This window comes from Chenopodium album, chromosome 22, assembly GCF_948465745.1.
Source record: "Chenopodium album chromosome 22, dcCheAlbu1.1, whole genome shotgun sequence".
Lineage (NCBI taxonomy): Eukaryota > Viridiplantae > Streptophyta > Magnoliopsida > Caryophyllales > Amaranthaceae > Chenopodium > Chenopodium album.
Window position 1 is genome coordinate 10,081,427 of NC_137855.1, and position 22,317 is coordinate 10,103,743.

Consider the following 22,317-nt stretch of genomic DNA (forward strand, 5'->3'; position numbering starts at 1 on the left):
CATTTAATGCTTTTTTGGCGTGAGCTTCCGTCTTCTTCTACATCTTTTTTTCTTTCTCCCTTCTCATTCTTCCTTTGTTATCAACAATGGTGGACAAACCACCAACTCAACAAAAATCATGTCAAACACCACGACAAACCCCAACCCCAACACTACGACAAAACACCACATTTTCTATTTAAAGAAAAATATAGAGATTAAGGACATGGTTAATTAACCTCTAGAGAGTAGGTGTTTTCTCGACCTCCATCTCTTTATAAAACCTCCATTGTTGCATAATTGATTATTCTTCAAATTCATATCTTTAGTCTTACCTTCAATTAACAACGTTTGCCCAACACTATTGACTAACTCATGGAATTACAATACTACCCCCACTTTCCTGCTTATTTGTATATTTTAATTACTACCTCCATTTGCAACTAATATTTTCTTTCCTTTTTAGATTGTCATCAATCTCTATCCCTCTCTCCATCACATGCATTCCTATTTTTCTCTCTCTATATTACACTCACAAACAAATTTTGTCTAGAAGTCTGTGCATCCTTCAAAGTTGCAAAAAATGTGAATTAGAGGTAGTATATTATCGTCTTGTATGTGTTGGTTTCTTTATTTTTGTTGTTTGGAGGAATGCTTCCCCATATGTTGGTTTGAAGTTACGAGGAGCGAGCTATGAAAGTGAAAAGGAGAAGGAGGTTTAGGTCTAGAGTGAGGAAGAGGATGGAAAGATTTGAAAGGAACCATCATCAATCTCACAAGAAGATTAAAATGAAAGAAGAAGAGGGAAGAAGCTAATAAGTCATCTTAGTTCCCTTACAGTCTAAATGGAGAATCGTAAAAGATTACTTACTCTAACATTACGTTTAAAAAAAGAGAAATGGAGAAAAGGAAGAGAAGAGGAAAGGAAGGATGCATTATCCTTTTATTTGGATATCTCTTGGAAGGAGGGAAGGGGAGGAAAAGGAAGATTCCACTTTCCTCCCCTTTCAATAAGATAATAATGGAAGTTCACATTCTCCCTTCCCTCTTTTCTGATCTCTTCCCCTCCTTTTCCATCCGTGACCATAGCCATGCCATGACCAATGACAAACATAGAAATTTCCATGATCATGTTTTTCAATGTAAGCAAAGAACTTATGATCTTCTTCGGGAGTCAATGGTCCTTTCTATAGACCAAGTTTATCATAGCAGGCTAGGGAGATCTTCTCATATTGGCATGTTTATCAAATAAAACCCCATGAAATCATACCCGTGAAACCTTCAAACACAACTAGCTAGGTGTCTTGCTTCCTTTCTTTCCGTAAACCAACCACCATAGCCACAAAGTTGCTGCTATTGCTAGATGAAGTCGACACCGAATTGAGTAGTTTTGATTATAATCGCTTAGATCTGAATGAGGTGGTAGGGGGTGAGAGTAAGCAAATCTAAAAGAGGAGAGAAAAAGATATGGGGAAAGATAAAGATGAAGATGGATTAGGGTTATTGATTTGGGAAGTGGTAGGGTAGAAGGATTAGATTAGGCGAATTATTTTGGGTTGGAATTATTAGTTTCGTTAAATTCTAATATAGAGTTGTAATTTAAATTAAGAAGTTTAAAGTAAGGACATTTTGGAGACTTTATTTTTAAAAATTTACTATAAATGAAAATTTTTGGAAAGGTTGCTCATAATAGGAAGCATCCCTATTTAGTAGAAGTTGCAGATAATACTATATCAGTTTTTAAAAAATATATTGGACTTTTTTTTCACTATTCATATATTAACTTTAACTGTAGTTAATACTAACATAATAAAAACATATTTTATCATAAATATATATTGTTAGATAGTATTAATCTAAAGTTTCTTAACATAACTTTTTTTTTTAAAAAAAAAAATTTCATTCATATTTAATTATATAAAAATAAGATCAAACTAGTGCATCGACATGCATGTGTGCAAATTCTATTTGACAAAAATTCTAGAACAGAGGTAAGAGGGAGTAAAATAAAGGAAATAGTTTGTACATAACTCTAATTACAAATTGTAAATAAGTGCAACACTTTTTGGTATAACCGCTAGTCCGCTACCGGAGAGGGTGAGATAGTGCTTTAGGGGTAAACCACTACTTGAGATAGCAATTTAGTGGTAAAACCACTAATGGGGATTTATCCTCTAATATACAATTTTGGACACCAAGTGGGAAACACCTAGATTTTCAAAATCCCAATGGAAGATTCGAAAAAACCAGGTATTCATTACAAACGCTTGGAATTTTTGGATCTTTCAAAGGGATTCGAAAAATCCAAGTGCTTCCCCCTTGGAGTTCCAAAATTTTCAAGCGTTTTTCTCGTAAAAAAAAAAATTACGATGTTAGGCTCGTACAATATGGTCCGACGAATTTTCATATGGTGTTGCAAAATCGTTGTCTTCCATCGTTCGATAACCGTGAAGAGAAATTACAGAATTTTTAAAAATATTTGAAATTTGCGATGTTTGTGGTGGGTCGGGACGATACGGTTGCACGTGGTAAAATATACTTCGTATGTGAATTGATAATTTTAAAGGAGATCATAAGGGAACATTTTATAAAGAGGGCAACTTCGTACATACATGTCAAAAAGGGAGCGTTATTTGTAAACGGGAGTGTGTTTTAGCGATTCACAATCCTTTAATGAACTAGCTTTGTCATAAGCAAGATTTTCCTCCCTCGTTGCTCACCCTCTCTCTCGTTCTCCTTTTTTCTCGCCGGAAAACAACCGCCGAACAACACTCACCCACCAGGTAAATGCCGTTCTTCCTCTTCCCTCCGACGACTCATTTCAATTAGAATTCATATAAAATACTGCTTCCGCCGCCGTCAGCTCGCCGGCGATGTAGCTTCCCATTGATTGATTAGCCTTCCTATAAAACCCTAATTATAAAACTTGACTTATGTATATATTTAGTTTTTACTTATCTATGTTTGCCAAGCAATTAAAAGAATTATTAATTATGATGTTTGTTTTTAGAATTTTAGATTCATGAGTTAGAGTTTATTTTCATTTTGAATTGCACTGTTTTGGGGTATATTAGCTGTATTTCCTTTCAATGCTTTGAAGGAGTAGTTGATTATAATATTGGAAAATTCGGTTTGATTACTGAAACATATAGTATAGTGAAGTTTATAAATGAGTTAATTTTAGTTTAAATATAAGTAACTTAAAAATCTTTAGTCTTGGCATAAGATTAACTTAGTTTCATGTCGTAGTAGTGTGAATTTATATGGTGGATTTTACAACTTGGAAGCTTTAGAAACATGTTCTAGGTGATGATTTCATTGTATGAAGGATTTAAGAACCTTGCTTACTTGACTTTATGCACGGTTTTAAAACTAGTCTTACTATGTTAAGTCTTTTCCGGCAATGTAGCTTAACTTTAGAGAAATACCGGCATAAGATTAACTTGGTTTCATGTTGTAGTGGTGTGAATTTATATGGTGGATTTCACAACTTGGAACCTTTTGAAACATATTCTAGGTGATGATTTCATTGTATGAAGGATTTGAGAACCTTGCTTACTTGACTTTATGCACGGTTTTAAAAGTAGTCTCATTGTGTAAAGTCTTTTCGGCAATGTAGCTAAGTTTAAAGAAGAAAACTATGGAGTAATAATTTATACTTGTATTATGATTCTATATGGGTTTTGTGAAGAAAGACTTATGTATTAAGTAGATCATTGTAGATTATGACATAGCAAACTCCTTAGTAGATATCGGGAAAATATGAGGCGTTGAGGTTTATTGTTGTCATGTTGTGGCAGGTTAATTTTAGTTTTGGCCTTAGCATTAACTCTTCAAGTAGGTGTGGCATTAATGTCCTAGGTTAATGTTTAGGATCATTGTTATGATCATGGATGGTTGTTTGGAAAAGGTTATATAAAGCTTTAATTAGTCCCTAATTGGGTTGTCCTATTTTCAAGGGGGGTTCTGCCTAATTTTCTTTTTATTGTATTGTTATTATAATTGTTATTGCTATTTTCTAAACCAGGGTGTCAAGTTTGGTTTGGTTGGTTGCATAGTTGCAGCTACAGTTTCTATCGGTTGTAAGGAAGATTGTTATAGTTTGACTGAATTTGGAAGCACAAGTCAATTTGAAGTAATTTGACAGAATAAGATATCAGAAATGGCTGAGGATGCACCTCCTCCCATAAGGTTGATGAATTTTGTGTCCCAAGAAGAGGTTGAATTTCAAACCCTAGTTTTTATTTTATTTATTTATTTATTTATTACTTCGTATTGTAATTATGAAATTTTCTATTACATAGTAGTATATTATAGTTTTTTTTTATGGATTTCGTTTTCACATTTCAAAGTACATATGAAGACCATTAATGTGGAAGTATATTGATTGACTGATGATTGCAGTGGCTGTGTTTGGTTGCTCTATCTTTAATTGCTTGTTGTGTTGTGATTGGCAGTTAGATATAGCAAAGAGTAGTCGGGGTGAAAGAGTGGATGACGGGACTGCACAAAGAGATCGTCCGCTCTTTGAGGTTTTGCAATTTCCGCTTTCTTTTTGTTTCTCACTTCATAGTATCTAATATGATTGTTTTTTTGGAAAATCTCTTGTTATTCCTTGACTTTATGATGTACACTTATTTGCTACAATATCGAAAGGATCAATAGAACACCAGTGTTTTGTCTTTTTATCTTATATTGACAAGCCTTTGCCAACTCTAGAGCTTTAGAACTAAAACTTTTTTTTTGGAGAATCGTTTGATACAAACTAAATGAATTAACCCTTTTTAGACTATCACAACATTTGAGATGTCCTAACCTATAGGAAACTCTGAACTTTTTTTTTTTTTAAATTTTTTTTTTTTTAATTTTAGGAAAGTAGGAAGCTACAAGCTAACTAACCAATAGGAAATCATTACAAGAGTTAGCTATTACAAAATATATCTAATTATCGTAATATAATGTTGTGACTGTTTTATGTTGCTGTTAGAAAGCTTCATAATATTCTAGCAATTAATTACATATGGTGGATTCCTCGGCTACACATTGGTTGTTTTGCTGTACTGAACTTGGTCTAGAAGTGTTTTTGCCCTTTATCTGCTGCTTAGGAGTACTCTGTCCAGTAATATACGAATAGGATTGATTTAACTTTAGGTAATCATAATCCTATTGCTTCTCTGTTCGCGGAGTATGCCCACTATCCTTCAAGGTTTTTCCATTTTAGGTACCTAGCCCTCCTTTTTTATGCTTTCCTCTGGAGTCTTTCTTATAAATTTTCTTATCAATAGTATTTTCTTTGTAGATTTTGAAGGAGAATAAAGATAAGCAAGATGCAGAATTCAATGAGCGGTTTAAGCATCGTATGTGCCTTGATTTATTTTCTCTTTCTCTTTGTTTGCATGAACAAGCCAAGCACTTTGACATTTGTTTTGTTGCAGGACCACCAAAGGCTTTGGACGAAGATGAGACTGAGTTCCTTGATAAATTGGAGACGGTGAGATTTTTTATTCGTGTATCATCTTAATTTCTTAGCTTTTCATGTCTATGCTGGGATCCTGGGAAGACCTCTTTCATACATATTTTGTTGTCCCCATAAAAATATTACTGTTAAAGACATTGGTACGCATGGTAGCTACAGTAGAAAGTTTGTGAGGTGAAAAGAATAACACCAGTGAGCAAGAGCACTGGAAGTACTTTTTGTTTGGTCAATCCATATATGATTTTTTTTTTTTTTATAAGGCAATATATATGGTTTTATAAACTTGTCAATTACAGCATTATGTTGTTGCTGCCTTTATTTTATTTATTTTTTTAGTAGTACTAAAAAATTACACCATATTATTTGTGAATACCCTAAAAAATTTTACCTGACCCCTTGTGATTCTAAACTGTCTTCCTCACTTAGTTATCAATAAAATTGTTGGTGGAAAATATCATGAAAAGAAACAACTAAGAATTCAGATGGAGCAGACTTCATTCCATGTGTGCACGAAAAATCTTTCTGCGGAATGCTGTTGGATCTGGGCTTATCCTAATGTTGGATCTGAAACTCTGACATGCTATTAGGACAGTCCCTCTGTTTTGCTTGAACCTAGAAAAAACTTCATGTACTTTAGGATGGATTTGCTCTCTTTGGACTTTTGGGTAGGTTCACAAGACGGTTGCCTTAGCAATTGGATTCTAGTCTAATCCTTAGGAAGCTATGGACGTCGTCAATTGCTGGAGTGGTGGTGAAGCTGGAAAGTCTACCTAAAGGACATGAACAATATAGACATAGCTCTCTCTGCCCATAGTGTTCAATGCCTTTTATTTGATAAAAATTGCCAATTAAACAAATTGTTCTGAATTTCTTCCCTTTTATTGTTAAGCTGTCAGTTTAATTGATATTAAGCTATTTTGATGTTCTTGTAGTCTCGAAAAGAATATGAACGACTGCTAGCTGATGAAGAAGCCCAACAGCTCAAGAGCTTTCAAGTAAGATATCTTATCCCATTTTTGTGGAATATATACAATTTCTTCGACTCGGTTATTTATATCTTCCTTACTTTTGTCTCCCTGTTTCCCTTGTAATTTGGTAACATTTGTGTTCTTGTTGGATGCCCTGTCTAAGACATTGCTTTTTGTTTGGGTAAAAGCTCTAATTGGTTGGAGACAATGTGTTACTGGCTTGCTTCTATTATTGCTCGGTTTTTTTTTTTTTATTTTTTTTTTTTTTTTTTTGCTTTAAGTGGATGAATTGTTACAAATGTTGTTACATTAACCCTGTAGTTCTAAACTATGTTAATTGATGCTAGGTTTAGTGTTCCTTTTTCCCTTTTTTTCTTAAAAAAAAACATAAAATTTAATTTCTGTGAAGTTGCTTCAATTGGATGAAATTTATATGCATCGGTACAAATGTTTGTTACATTGACCCCTCTATTTCTAAACTATATTATATGATGCTAGGTTTAGTGTTCCTTTTTCTTGATATTGTTTAGCCATAATTTGTTTTGACATAAGGAACCAAGGCATCTCACAGGCAAGATCATCAACAATACATATTTCCAAAAGGCAAAACTTTGATTTTAAGGAGTTCTAAACTTATTTCTGGATTGTTTCTTCACAGTGCATGCAATTACTTTTGCATGATGGAAACCACTTTTAGTGCTTTTCTCTACAAAGCTGATACAGTGCGTGGACCTTTAAGGGTCTCACTACTTCGTAGCAGATTCACCAGGCAACCTTAATAAATTACAAGCTATTTTTGGGTGTTTTTTGGTTAGGAATTTGAGTTTAAAATAGGAGACACATACTTAGTGATAATGATTAGGAGATTTCCCCAAAACCCAACAAATTCTTATTTATACATAGACGGGTTTTGAATTTGGGTTGGTGATGTTTATCGGCAGTGGAGGAGGCTAGTGATTGGCAATTTTGGGTATGGATAAAGGGATGCCAAATCTGTAGATTGGCTTTGGCATCGAGTTTTTCTCTTGTGCTTAGCTATAGCTGGCAATACAACACTAAATCCCTTTATTCTCCTCAATCCCATAAATCTGCTATATCCCACATTCCCACTGGAAGCAATTTTTGCATTAATTTTATTGCTGTCTGCTACCTATATGGTCTGAACAATTCGTTACTGTTTTTATGAATCTTTGTGCTTAGCATTTTTTTTATAGTCTGTGCTTATGAATATGCAGGCTGCTTTTGTTATTAGGATTTCCACAGTTCTTTTTTGTTTTTGAACCTTCTTCTTATTGAATGTAGGCAGCAGTGGCAGAACAATCTATGGTTGTACATGAGATTAAAGAAATATCTTCTGTGTCTGATGTCCAGGTGAGTGGAGAATTAGGAAAAGCTATTTTTGATGTGCTATTCTTGCAGGAATTTTTATATTATTTTCATGTGTCTTAACTTATTTGTATACTTGCGAGCATACATTGCGAGCTGTTTGAAGTTGTGTTTACAAAACTTTAATTTTGTTTCCTAATGAAGCTGGATTGTCGTTTAGATTTTCCAAACTGAAGGCTCTAAAAAAAATTTAACCTTTGGGAAATGAGCATTGTGTAAGGGGTTAGATAAGTGATGAAGTTGTGAAAAAAGAATCGAGAAAAGTTGCTCTCTTGGCCTTAAAGTCCATTTGAAACCCCACATCCGCCCCATTACCCACCCACAACCTGACATTGGGAATGAACAAAGTGGTTACTTGCAACATGATCTTCCATGGGCATGGATATGAAATGCCATAACAGCCAAAGCACAGAGGGGTGGTTGGTTTGTGCAGGGTAAATAGATTGGAATTTACCTGTAAATAGGATAGTTCAATCTGAAATTTGTCTCACAGCATTGTTTATGCGAACAAATCTTGCAGGTTGAAGGGCAGAGGTTATTTCTCTAAGCCTGGAACTAGATTTGAAATTTGTGTCTTGCCACAATTATGCTTTGTTCACTCAATATTGAATGTTACCTGCAGGAGAAAAAAGATGTTATGAAAAAGAAAAGTCGTCCTGTTCAGCCCTTGGGAATGATCATAAAAGCTAAGCCACAAAAGAAAGCTAAAGTGGAGCCCTCACCGGAACCAAAATCCAGAGCTGCTGAAAAGCCTTCTGCCGAGTTTCATAGGCATTCAGACCAGCAAAGAACATCTAGTATCAATGTAGAGAACCCTCAAGAGCAGTTAAAGAATTCTGAATCCAATGGGGTAAACATCCCTATTATGTTGAAGACTGGTCTTGTTTCGTACAGTGATGAGAGTGATGATGAGTAGTCTCCTTGCCTAAATGTTTTAGAAGGTTATACTAACATAGTAACATGCATTGGCTATTGTGAATTTTTTTTGGTGATTATTGCACAAAGTTGTAGCGGTATCTTATGTATATCTGTTTTTCATCAAATGTAGATGACATATCGCGGCATCTTAAATGCTGGTAAAATACAGTATCAGCTACGAGTAGCTTTTTGCAAGAAGTCTTTTTGTAGTCTCTTTGTAGTTTTGGACTTGGTAATTAGTGACAATTTTGTACATTGAAGGGATGGTATCATCTAATAAAAAAGCCTTATTAAAAATAGACAAGGAGACAGAAAACTACCTTTCTTAGCTTAGAACTATTTGTTATCTTGACATTTTGTATGACAGTGACAGGTTCTAGAGCCAAAGCACCTGCTAATTCCTGTAAAATAGGCTGAAGTAGTTGTGCTATTGGAATATCTGTTCAGCGATATGATGAAGATTACCAGAGTTTCATAAATTTAAAGGCACTGAGATTTCTGGCACAGTGACAAACTGACAATGGCAAAATATGGACATAGCATGTGAATTTCAAGTTGTTAATTACGATGATTAGGTATAGCTACTACAGAGTACTCCCTCCGTCCCTAAATTATATTCTTGTTTCTAGGATTTATTCCTCACATAAGAGAGGAAAACGGGAATGTAACTTGGGGACGGAGGCAGTATTTCGTATTATTTTTGGTAATTAACTATTGTTATCAAGTTATCAGAGCATCTGCAGGCCACAAAAAAACTAGCTACAAGGCCTACAACCCGTGATCAAGTCTAACTTCATGATATAGCTAGCTAAAATGTTTTATACTACATTACAACTACTACCTCCGTTTCTTATTACTCGCAACAAAGGGGTATTATTTGTGAGATATAAAATATTTATTTGTTGCAAGAAATAAGAAACGGAGGTAGTATTATAATTTAATTTCTCAATTGAGCCGGCCCCGTGGGCCGGGCTGCCCATGATCAAGTCTAACTTCATGATATCCACATTTTCGGTAGCTTATACTTGTACTTATGACTTCACAAAAACAAAAAAAGGAAAAAAAAAAGGTAAAAAAACTTGAATTTATGAGCATAGTATCTTAACAGATTTCATACTAAGGAAATGCATAAATAAAGGTAACTCATAATAAATGGCATAGTTTCCATGAAGGAGTCTATGGTCCTAATGACTTGTGTCCATTTTTTATGCATGCAATTCATGATACTGTATTAAGCTTAAACAATACTCCCTCCACTTTTAAATACTTGCTCCATTTCTTCATGCGCGAAGTTTTAGGAGAAATTGGAGAAAACAATAAAATATGGAGATAAGTGGCAGTTGAGAGAATTAAAAGTTGTAAAAAGCAAAAGCAGTGGAAGAATCGGAGGAGAGAAAATATTATGTTGGGTCCAGTAGGTGTGAGAAATGAATTAAATATTGTAAAAGCTTTCTAAAAAAGGAAATGGAGCAAGTAATTAAAAACGGCCGGAAATAAAAAGTGGAACAAGTATTTAAAAACGGAGGGAGTATGTATTTGCGGGAACTTGGGATTATTAAACTCTCCAATAAGTAATTTTCAATGAATCCAAATAAATTTTAATAAAATTATTGTTGAAATACTTGTACTCCATCTATTTTGTTGATTGCATGTTGATTGAGATCAGATATGATCAAAACAGTCTCATCAAATATTGGGTATAATAACACTGTCATGTTGATGGTTCGGTTTCAAGTAGGTTGAAATAATTTTGGGTTGAAACGGGTTCATTTGGCTGGAGGGTGGGGTTGGGTCGATGCTAATAATTATTAAGCTGATTTCGTTCGATTAATTTTAGACAATTTTAATTAAGGTCGTGTCATAATTGGTTCGAGTCATAATAGGGTTGGTATATGAAACGGGCAGGTTGGGAACGAGTCTACCCAACTAATTACGCTCAAAAACAAAAATAAGATAATCTTGTTTGAAGTGAAAATATGAAAAGGTGATACAAGTGTTTTGAAGAGGTACATTAAAACTAATCAAACATACGATTTTATATAGATATGATTTTTTAAAAAATATAAATCACCAACTAAGGGCTTGTTTGGCATCATTTTTGGTTTTCAGTTTTTTTTTTTTTTTTTAAAACTAAAAACCAAAAATAGGAAACAAGAAAAAGATGTTTCCACTTTTTTGTTGCCAGTTTTCAAAAATATTATGATTTTAATAAGTTTATATAATTTTTGATTCATTAATGGCATATATCATATACTTTCATATAGCAAAAAACAAAAAAACAGAAAACCACAGCAATGCCAAACGAACCCTAATAAAAAGGATTTTTTGACATTTGCTACCACTAAAAACGCCTCTCTTCAGATTCGGTACCAATTTTTTTTAAATTTTTACTTTGCTACCACCAAAATAAGACTTTGTTAAAAATCACTACCACTTGTCTTCAACTGTTACTATTTCCGTTACCACTACCCAACCACCGTCCAGCCACCACTCCTTCCCACCCACTGCCTAATCCACCACCACTATTCAACATCAAACCCACCGCAACCACCACCCAACCACCAGCCCTTCCTCACCCACGGACCCACCGGCTACCCAAGCCACCTCCACCGTCGCCTAGAAGCCCCCTGCCCGCGAATTCGGCCACCTAGCCCCCGTGTCGGCGCCGGCGTCGTGATCCTCCCCTAAAAACGCCTTTCCAACCTCGATCCCAACCTCGTTCTCAGCCCCCCTCCCCTTGAAAACCCGATCCAAACCCCTTCCCCTCGAAACCCGATTCCACGGTTTGGGTTTAGTGGTTTCGGTGGTCTGGGTTCGTGGGTATTGGGTTCGTGGGTATAGGGTTCGTGGGTATTGGGTTGTCGGGGGTGGTGGGGCTGGGTTCGTGGGTATATGTTGTCGGTGGTGGTGGTCTGGGTTTAGGGTTAGGGTGGTGTCGTGGTGGTGGTGAGATCTGGGTTCGTGGGTTTTGGGAATAGGGTTGTCGGTGGTGGTGGTCTAGGTTTGGGGGTTAGGGTGGTGTTGTGGTGGGTCGTGGGTGAGGTCGCCGGCGCCGGCCCGACTCTTTTGGCGCCGGCCGCCGTCAGGTGGGAGGGGGAGGGGTGGGTGGCAGTTTAGGGGAGGGGGTGGCAATGGGGTGGCTGGGTTTTTTTTTTTTTTTTTTTCCTTAAATATTTTTTTAATTTTTTTTTTTTAATTAAACTTAACGGAAATCCTAACGGATTCCGTTAAGTGGTAGTTGTTTTTAACAAAATCTGATTTTGATGGTAGCAAAGTAAAATTTCAAAAAAAATTGGTACCGAATCTGAAGAGAGGCGTTTTTAGTGGTAGCAAATGTCAAAAAATCCTAATAAAAATATAAAAGTCAAATTAGAGAGTGTGAATAAAGTAAAATGCAAAATTTGGCAAGTTAAATAAATGGAGATGATATGAGAGATGTAAACCCGGTTCTAATTTTAATTCAATGTTAATTAACTTAAACCAAATAAAAACAAACAGACAAAATAAAAGAGTCATATACCATATATATTGAAAGTCTTTATTTCAATTCATGTCAATTAGACAATTATTTATTGACTTACAAACTTTGATTAGTTTATTTAGGAGGCACGACCCAATCATATATATGGTTATATCTCTTCTTTCTATGATCATACAAAGCAAGTCCTTCTTCATCTGCTTTCCAAGTACATTCAGGACTCCCACAAAGTCCATCAACAAATTCCGGAGTATCAACAAATGCTTCATAGTCTAAATGGCCATGACCCCATGACAAATGGCATTCATAATGTGTTGATGTCCAAGTTTCATCTACGAATGTCCAATTGAAATTTTCATGCTCCTCTATACTTTGCAGCCCTAGATCTTCCATTCTTGGAGCAGTTTCCCTACAATGAACATCAAGAGTTTGTACGTTTAATTCATTTACTATTGTCAACCAATAACGGTTTGGGTAAAGCCCCCTACCTGTCACACATGGTTGCTCTATGATTCCTAGAATCAAGAATATTATAGTAGCTAGTAAAATTTTCAACATATTTTTGTTATGTTTGTGATTATTTTTTTTTTCCGGAAAAGATAAAAGCTAGGTAGATTATCTTTCTCCGTTTTTTCTTTCTTTGCTCTAGCTTTTGGGTTCTTTTTGGAGGTCTTAATTTATAGTTGTAAGTAATTGAAATTATGCATCTGAAAAGAAGAAAATATCAGCACATTTTGTTGTTATCATACTACATAACTTGCGTTGACTCAAAAACATAAAATCATAACTATTTTTAACATTTAATATTTGTATATTGTTCCAAAAATCATAAGGGACCTTGAAGTTATTGTTTAATTTGCATGAAGGTGTGTAATCATTAAATAGTTTTCGAATGTAATTAGGGGTGATCTCAATCCGGTTTAATTAGTGCAGTTTTGGGCTTAGTCCAAACCAAATTGTTAAAGTACAGTTTTTCTAAATCAAACTCAAATCATATTAATATATTATATGTCAAACTGAACCAAACCAAGCTGTGTTAAATGTGTACAGTGTTATTTGGTTTGCATCACATTTTTTTTATGAAGATAATTGTATCATTAAGAAAGTTTGTATGAAAAAGGTTTAAGTAGAAAAATAAAAAAACTTAGTCAACATATTAGCAAAATAAAATACATTAAGCTACACATAATCACATATAAATATGAAATACTTCATAAGTATATGACAATACGAACTCGTTTTATGCACAAACCAATTCATTACATTTTGATTTAAAACGATTCATTACATTTTGCTTTAAATTTAACACCAAACCAAACTTATGGTCAATTTGACAAAAAATTCTATAACCAAATCATAATTTTAAAATCGTAATATAAACTAAATCAACCACAAATAACGATTTGGTTTACAGTTTGATATGATTGATGCAAACATATGGATATTTATAGCTTTACCAGTTTTCTTTTTTTTTTTTTTTTAATTTTTATTTTTTTTGAAAGGGTCACATTCTTTACTTGTCAAAAAACAAATTTTTTTTTTTTTTTGTAAAGGTTTACTTGTCAATTAAACATAGTAACAGTCGTGATAAGTTTAACCCATTTAAATAAATACATATCGAATTTAGGAATCTTAATTAACTCCGCACGTGACCAATCAGTCCATCATCCATGAAAAATTGAAAATGGATCACTTGTTCACTTTAGACGATAAATTCAGTTGTAAAATTTCAATAACAATTGTTTGTTGACTGACTTCAATCAACATGTATGGACATGAAAATGAGAATTTTCTACCAAAGAAATATATATTCATTTCCACTAATATTTGTTACTGTCTATATTTTCTAAAGATATTTTTACATGTTTATCAACCCCTTAAATAACGTATTCTTGGTACTAGATTCAAGCAAAAGTTTCCCTTAAAAAAAAAAAGAGTCCATCTTCCTTGGAAAAAAAAAAGGCAAAAGTCCATCTTACATTTTTCAAAGCTTTATATATTCATCAACATAATATCTATAATAATAAATGACTATAGTTTCTAAGAAAAAGTCTTTCCCCGTATTGACTTGTGCCCATATTTTACACATGCAAAGCCTATTGGTGGCTAATCGGAGCATTATTATTGGCACTAGATACCGGCTGGATAAACTTAATGAATTTTATCAATACAAATAAAATTAAAATCTAAAATAAAAAGAGATTACACTCATTTAAAATAAACGCAAATCATTATTGACTAGTCAAACCTCTATAAGACTAATCCACAATTTCTGTAGCTTTTAATTATACTTATTATTACTCCCTCCATTTCATAATATTAGTCTTATTACTCACTCATTAACCACTATAAATAGCATTAAAATTGAGCTTTAAACATGTATAACAAGAAAATTAAAGAAAAGTAGGCTAGAGTTACGAAGTTTATACCAACACCAAAAAGAAAATGTTGAAGTTTTTACTAATCTTACTATTAACTTTAATTACCATAGATCAACCCTTGGTGATGGGTTGGAGCTTACTTAAAGCACGCTATTGGGTACAAATTGATAATGGATTAAGCAATGAAATTCTTACGGCTCATTGCGCGGGTGGTGATAAATATGAAGATCTTGGAGTTCAAGACATTCCCAAAAGTGGTAATTTCAATTGGTCATTCAAAAGTAGTTTTATGGAACAAGTAAAATATAAGTGTAATTTGACAAAACCAGACCATGGCCATATCAATTTTATAGCTATTGTTGACACCCCAATTTTTGTCGATGATGGTTGTGGCGGGCGTCACTGTTTTTGGAAAGCACTTGATGATGGGTTATATTTGTATAATATTAAAACTAAACAATCTAAGCGTGTGGGAACTTGGGATTATTAAACCCTCTTATGGTTATTTCTCTATGTAATAAACTTAATCTAATAAAGGTATTTGTTACAAATATATTTGTTGCTTCCTTTGTCTCTTTTATTGCACCCTAGCTTAGTATAATGATGACAATGAACATTGAAATAGAAGGCTAAAGTAATTGACTAAGTCTCCTTGCCTAAATGTATTAGAAGCTTATACTAACATAGTATCATGCATTGGCTATAATAGTTCATTGAGAACATGGCAGGATCTATAATAGTTCATTGTTCCGTGCTTCCATTCATATTATCATTTTTGTTGATCAGAGGTTTGGAACAGGTCAACTTATTACACGTCTGTTGCCTGTTGCTCTATAATCAACGCTAGTCTATAATTCTCTATGATCAATCCAAAACTGTGAAGAGACGAGCAATCTTGTTCACGTCTATTGAAGGAGCATGCGCGAGTGCAATTTAAATGAACCGTCACATACTAATACGAATGAAAATTAAGCAGAACTTTTACTTTGATAAGAGGCCACCGTATTGTCCATTTGTCCATATACACAATCGCAGCTGCTAGGGAGACCGATTGCCAATCACTCAATTTGCTGCAGTCTTGCAGAAATTCTTGTAATATTCTTCCAGATTATGAGTGGAATATAGTATATTACGCTATACATGAGATCCAATCTTATTAACTATATGGGATACAAAAGATCCAGTATACATGCACACATCATAAAACCTTAAAGATCCCCTAGCTTTCCAACTCAATTGACAACATCATGGAAAACAGGATTGGCTTGTAACTCTGCTGCAAATTTCTCGAGAATCTGCCTCAAAAGATCCCCCAGTTCGTTTTTCGTCATATCCTTGGCTCTCATTTTGTTATCTATGTCAGAAAATATTGCATCATACAGAAGAATAACTGTTTCATTGGCTTCTAAAGGAGGTAATCCTAACTCATTCCCGTTCTTCTCGAGGTAGCTCCTAATTACTTCTGCACAACCTTGCTCTTTCTGACAATCACTGGTTTGCTGATACATCTTCTCCGTTACATCATCTAATTGGTTCTTGTCGGCTAAGAGCTGCAATGTTAACTCAAACTTTTCAGATTACCAAGCAATTAGGCCTTTGGATGGAGAAACAATAAATAGATAAAAGGATAAGCTTTTCTTCCACTCAGAACCCTATCCATTATCGTCATATTGGGAATCATTACTGAGAAGCTCTGAACCACGAATGTCCAGTTTAGACTTAACAGTAACATCTTTGATATTTGGACAACAAACATTTCAATTCATTAAGTCATGTTTGCCAAAACATACTTTTAAATGTTAACATCTTTGATATTTGGGAAACAAACATTGAGATAATCTAATAAGACCCCACATGACTTTGTTTTTCCTTAACACTTAATCACAAAAGGAAGTCAAAGTAAGTTATGTAAACAGTGCACAAAGTCAAAATGTGTCAATTAAAAAGAAACGGAGGAAGTATGTTTTTGTATTCACTAGGGTAACAAGGAAGAAAAATAGGAAGACAAAATGCATAGAATCATTATCCTTTTTTGGACCATTCATAGTCGTATATGTTGCTTCAATGCAAACTGTTAATTCTGATTTTGCCCTTGCATGTTCAGAGGGAGTGACGGACTGATGGCAGGTGTCATAGTTGGATCGGGTTTGTTGGCCTTTTAAAATAGAGAGTATGTAGTACAGAATGTAGATGGACTATTAGATGACATCCCTTTCTTTTACCCCTTTTTAAAAAAGATGACTGATGAAGTTAGCTAGTCAGAAAGGCCAAATGATCTCTTCCTTATCAAGTGTCTAACAATGTCATGTACCGTTGAAGGGCAAGGTCAGTAGGCCACATAGAAACAGGGAGAAATGACTTGATAGTATTTATCTGCCCACTCTACTCGGTAATTAGTGACAATTTTTTGGACAGTACACTGAAGGGATGGTATCATCTAATAAAATACCTTATTAAAAATAGACAAGGAGACAGAAAACTACCTTTCTTAGCTTAGAACCATTTGTTATCTTGACATTTTGTATGACAGTGACAGGTTCTAGAGCCAAAGCATCTGCCAATTCCTGTAAAATAGGCTGAAGTAGTTGTGCAAATTGTGCTTGGCCTAATTTTTCCTCTCCTTCAGCTCCATGTTTCTTCAATATGTCATTTGCCATCGGAAAATCTGTTAAGCGATATGATGAAGATTACCAGACAGTTTAAAAAAATTTAAAGGCACAGAGATTTCTGGCACAGTGACAAACTGACAATGGCAAAAAATGGAGACATAGCATGTTAATCTGATATATCAGTGGAAATAAAAAAGAGACAAATAAATCTGGTATGGATACTGTAATTGTTGTTTTACAGCATATGATGTCCTTGTAGACATGGACATATGGAGTACAGCAATTCAAATTTTTTACTACCTCCAATTTTATTTTAGCTGAAATGTATTCCTTTTAAGAAATTTTCATTTTAGTGGGTATGTTTCCTTTTTCTATAGCTTTTACTCCTTACATATCCATTTGTACCTTTTTTTTACCCACTTGGTTTTGCGTTCTCCCTTCTCTACTTAAATTGTGTGCCTATTTCTAATAGTCAGCTATAATGAAACAATGGATATTTCTAATAATGCATGATTTAGATTGCAACAGAATATAAGAAGATGTGCATTCTTATCATCAGCAACAAACTATAGTTGAGTAAGCAAGCATTATAGAGGAGCCTCCAAGAAAACTTATTTTAAGTATGTGCCGTTTTTAAATTCTTTCAAAACTATTTTCTTGAAATCGATTTTTAAACTACCCCACATGAGTAAACTTACCAAGATGTTTCTATTATAAGGAAGTTTCTTTCAATATACGTTATTTGCAATACTTTGATGTATCGAAGATGTCAAAAGATATACTTCTTCCATTTCTTATAAGTTGACACACTTTGACTTTGACACTATTTAAATAATTCACCTTGACTTCATTTTGTGATTTATACTTAAGAAAAAGTCAGTCATATAGGGTCTTGTTTCATTCAACTTGTATATATTTTAATTTTCAGATATCAACAATTTGTAATATTTGCCTATTAATAATTGAAAATATCGACGTTTAAAATCACACCTTGGCAAACATATCACTAATATGAAATAGAGGGAGTAGACCATTAGCTAAAATAAGTACAATTCAACATACACAGAAACACTGAACACTTACACCAGGTCATTCTTAAGGGCATATGGCACCAAACCCTGCTGATGAATAAGATGTCAACTAAAACCTTGACATTCTTTTTAGGTTCATGGTATATAAATATGAATATCACGAAATTTTGATTCCATGGTGGAATACAGAAACATAGTTACTTACATGCGGATGGATGGATTGGATGCACAAAGCTAAAGATAATATACCAGGCCAAACATATAATGCAGCTATCACATAATACAAATGTCGAAAGCTTCTAAAAAAGTAAGCTGAATTATTTTGCTAAGGGATAAACACAGACCTGAAAGTGGAGGAACACCCATCTCAACTCCCATATTAACTAAGGCATTCCGTATTTCACTCTTGCTTAGCTTCCCCTCATCTTCTGCATCCAAGTCGGTGAACAGATTCTCAGCCAACATAGCAAAATCATCTTCATCCTCTAAAAAGAGACGAATGGTGTTTCCATCCAGAACTGATACTACAATTGGATCATCTGCACAGATAAAAGAGAAACTCAATCATCTGATAAGAAACATGGAAAAAATAATAGAAAAAAATGAAGTGTAGGATAATCACCAGTAGTAATGTACATGAAAAGACTCAAGCCAAGTATCAGAATTATTGTGCTTGTTTATTGAAATTTTAATCAAACACTGGCAATGTTCAATTTTCAACTAGAACATTTCAAACTTAATAATAAAAAACAGCGATTATAGAAATCACTAGTTAGACAGATAGTCCCAAGCTGGCAAGCTCTCAACCAAATTACTCCGTAACAAGTATGAGAAAAAAATGATGAGAATGCTAATATAATTCTAGACTGCAAAGAATTGACAGAAGACTAAATCAATTAAATTATACAATAAACATTAGAATTACATCGAATTAAATATTGGAGGTAAAGTGCAGTGTTGTTCAAGCTTGGCTCCAATGTACGAGTTGGAAATCGTCTTTTATGTTTGTTTATTTGCTTAGCAAATGAGTTTTGACTAAATCATGTTTGACTTCTAGATATCATGTGTGTAATAGCACATTGGATCATTTACACCCTAAATAATCATCCATGTGCAATCGAACATTATAAAAACTCGATACATGAGAAATCTAACTAATCCAATAGGATTTACTGATGATTACAAGCACATTCTATCATTTTAATCATTTTATACTCAAACATCATATAACACACTAAAATCAGTCCAATCCTTAGTATTTAGTATAAACTTCATTGAGGCTAAAATTCAGATCCGAAAAAAACGAATAACAGACGTTAACTCGATATTTAACAGATGATTACAAGCCAATTATATGATTTATCCTCAAACATCATATAACACACTAAAATCACAGTCCAATCCTTAGTAATTCCGTATAAACTTCATTGAAGCTAAAATTCAGATCCGATAAAACGAATAACAAACCGTAACATTATTATAACTCGATATTTCACTGCAACAATCATTAATTGATAAAAATGCGGCATGGCGTGTGATCATGAAAATCTGGAAAACAAAATATTAATCAAATTTTTGCAATGTCGGACTTAGTCAATGGTCATTTTGAGTATAATGGAATTCAATTTCCTCAATTTAAGGAGCATTATAATGCTGACCGATTTAATTGCAATTTTCAATCAAATTGCTATCTATTATATTTTATGCCAAAATGTTTAATTCAATTCAAGTTTTAGTCAACTTTGGTTTATTTCTCAATGAAAAAAAAAAATATAATAAAATCAAATACAAGCAAAAGATTTTTAAAAAAATGCATTTTAAAACTGAAAAATGTAAATCCGGAAATCATTGTTATCATTTCGATATTTAAACTGTTATTTTAAAATTTTAATAGCTACTAAAAAAAAAAAAAATCAAAATCAAGCAGAAAGCGAATTTCAAACGATCTACTTAATCAAACAACCAATTTTGAACTGATCAAAAGTTAGAATTGAACAATTAATCACAAAAAAATGAAAAAAAAAAAATACCTCGCAATTCATCGGCGATCGCAGAGATGTAATCACGAAGAAGACGCTGAGCTGTTGCACTATCAATCACTTGACCTCGAACATCATAATCAAGTCGTTTAAGAGCAGAAGATTTGAGAAACTCCGGCAATGAGAGAGAGTATAGACAATCGGAAGCTCTGGAGTCAGCGAGTTGAAGAACACGATCGGCGGCGATGTCGCCGGAAAATTCTTCCGGCAACGAAGTGTCGGCGGCGAGGAGGTGAGTGCCGTCGAGAACTTGTAAAGCTCCTTCGGACATTGTTGAGGAGAGAGAAAGTAAGGGAGTAGAGGAAGGAAGGAAAGTGGTGGACTGACTGATGAAGAAAAGTAGGAGAAGATTTTGTGAGAAAGGGGGGAAAAGGGAGTGAATATGTAAGGGATATCTTGTTTGATTTTTGACAAGGGGTTTTGGTACTTTTTGTAGGGCGTAACGTATGTGGTACGTCTAGGTTATGTGACGCGGTTTTCGTGATTACTTTGATACGTTTGGGAGCTGGTTATAAATTGACAAATTGTGATTACTTCCTTCGTTCTTTTTTATTTGACCTGCTTTACTTTTACACTATTTTAGTATTCATCACCCTTTTTTTTTTACCATCTTTTGTAAATTGCTATAGTTAAGTAAAAATATATTTATGGGGGATCTTATTAGATTCATCTCAATAAGTAATATACTACTATCATAATATATAATTTCAATAATTTTTACTTATTAAGAATTTAAGTTATTAGTCGTTAAGGTTTTGCATTGACAAATGTGATAAAAAAAACCTAGTCAAGTAAAAAAGAACGGAGGAAGTACATTCATTTACTAATTAATTAAGGAAATGAGTTTAAATGTAGTTTGATAAGTAGAATACTAGAATGATATACAGTGACTAGCATTATACTTAAGTTTGCCGCCCCTCGTTTGCATAAATTAATAAATAAACATAATTTTGGGTTTTAGTTTAAGGATGATAATTTGTTACCGGTCTTACCACCCAATACCACTTCCATATGAATATTTTGGTTTTCAAGATTAAATCACTATGTTAATGTGTTAAAAACGTGTTTTTTCGAAATAATTTGCAATTGTAAGGCGTTAAATGGTATGTGAATGTTTCGTGTGAAGCAACCTAATTAATGAAAATATCAAGGTACTATCAACACACCAACTTACCAAGAAGAGATTTATGAGTTATGCTTGATTTATTTGACTTGATTTATACAAAATCAATTTAAATACCGAGTTTTTTCTCAAAAAAAAATAAATAAACAAAATTTAATACCGAGTATGTTTATAAAAAATTCAGAAATGTTAAACTTCATAATGAAAATGAGTTTAAAATATTTGGATCAAATTCAATTCAAGATAATTTTGGATCGAGACAATTTTCGGGTTAGGTTAACTTTGGTTTTGGTAACTTTAGTATGGGTTGGTTTCGGGTCAGGTCAATTTGGGTTTAGGTTGGACTATTTGGCTTTAGATAGAAGTTGAGTTTGAACTTTTTTGGGCTGAATTTAATTTAAAACGGTTAATTCAAGCTATGACTCAACTTAATTTAGATTTAAGATCATCACTAGTTTATAAGCTTGGGCGATGCCCCGAGTTACCGCATTATTTCATGATTGAAATCCATATTTATTTATAATTTTGGTAGAATGACATGTTATATGGTGATAGCTTAATGGCTAACACTTTAGTTTTTAAACTTTAGGTTGTGGGTTCAAATTATGTACAATCCATATATATAAGCATTAAAGCACGTAATATAAAGGCTCGAATCACTCGATTAATTAGTCTTGTTTGGGAACACCTAGTCTTTTGGTCGAGTGGATGACAATTTTTTAGGTACATCCATTTTTAGAATTAGAAATTCAAATTTTAAATTAGAAAACGTCAAGACTTTTTATTTTTTTTAAAATTTTTTATTATTAGAATAGAAAGAAATCAATTTGTTATGAAAAAAAAAAAAAAAAAAAAAACACCAGCCCCCAATTTAACAGAGTAGTGTTTCCAGAGATTTCCTGACATGCAAACCATTTTACTTCTTTTAG

At 33.7% G+C, this 22,317-nt stretch overlaps 3 protein-coding genes across 3 annotated transcripts; 1 reads left to right on the forward strand and 2 right to left on the reverse strand.

Moving 5' to 3' along the window:
• The first annotated feature begins 3,987 nt into the window (after positions 1-3,987).
• LOC145605726 (uncharacterized) lies at positions 3,988-9,025 on the forward strand. The gene is made up of 7 exons (XM_081661795.1): positions 3,988-4,198; positions 4,437-4,511; positions 5,279-5,336; positions 5,415-5,470; positions 6,388-6,450; positions 7,726-7,794; positions 8,432-9,025. The coding sequence occupies exons 1-7, from the start codon at positions 4,142-4,144 to the stop codon at positions 8,723-8,725; spliced, it is 672 nt and encodes a 223-aa protein (XP_081517921.1). The 5' UTR covers positions 3,988-4,141; the 3' UTR covers positions 8,726-9,025.
• Positions 9,026-12,322: 3,297 nt separating this feature from the next.
• Positions 12,323-12,763, reverse strand: LOC145603918 (self-incompatibility protein S1-like). The gene has a single exon (XM_081659887.1). The coding sequence runs from the start codon at positions 12,761-12,763 to the stop codon at positions 12,323-12,325; it is 441 nt and encodes a 146-aa protein (XP_081516013.1).
• A 2,952-nt stretch (positions 12,764-15,715) lies between these two features.
• LOC145605620 (uncharacterized) lies at positions 15,716-20,609 on the reverse strand. Its single transcript, XM_081661691.1, has 4 exons — positions 20,257-20,609; positions 18,571-18,765; positions 17,070-17,251; positions 15,716-16,136 (listed from the first exon to the last, which is right to left on the reverse strand). Exons 1-4 carry the CDS (start codon positions 20,534-20,536, stop codon positions 15,819-15,821), a joined length of 975 nt encoding a protein of 324 aa, XP_081517817.1. The 5' UTR covers positions 20,537-20,609; the 3' UTR covers positions 15,716-15,818.
• Positions 20,610-22,317: the final 1,708 nt, after the last annotated feature.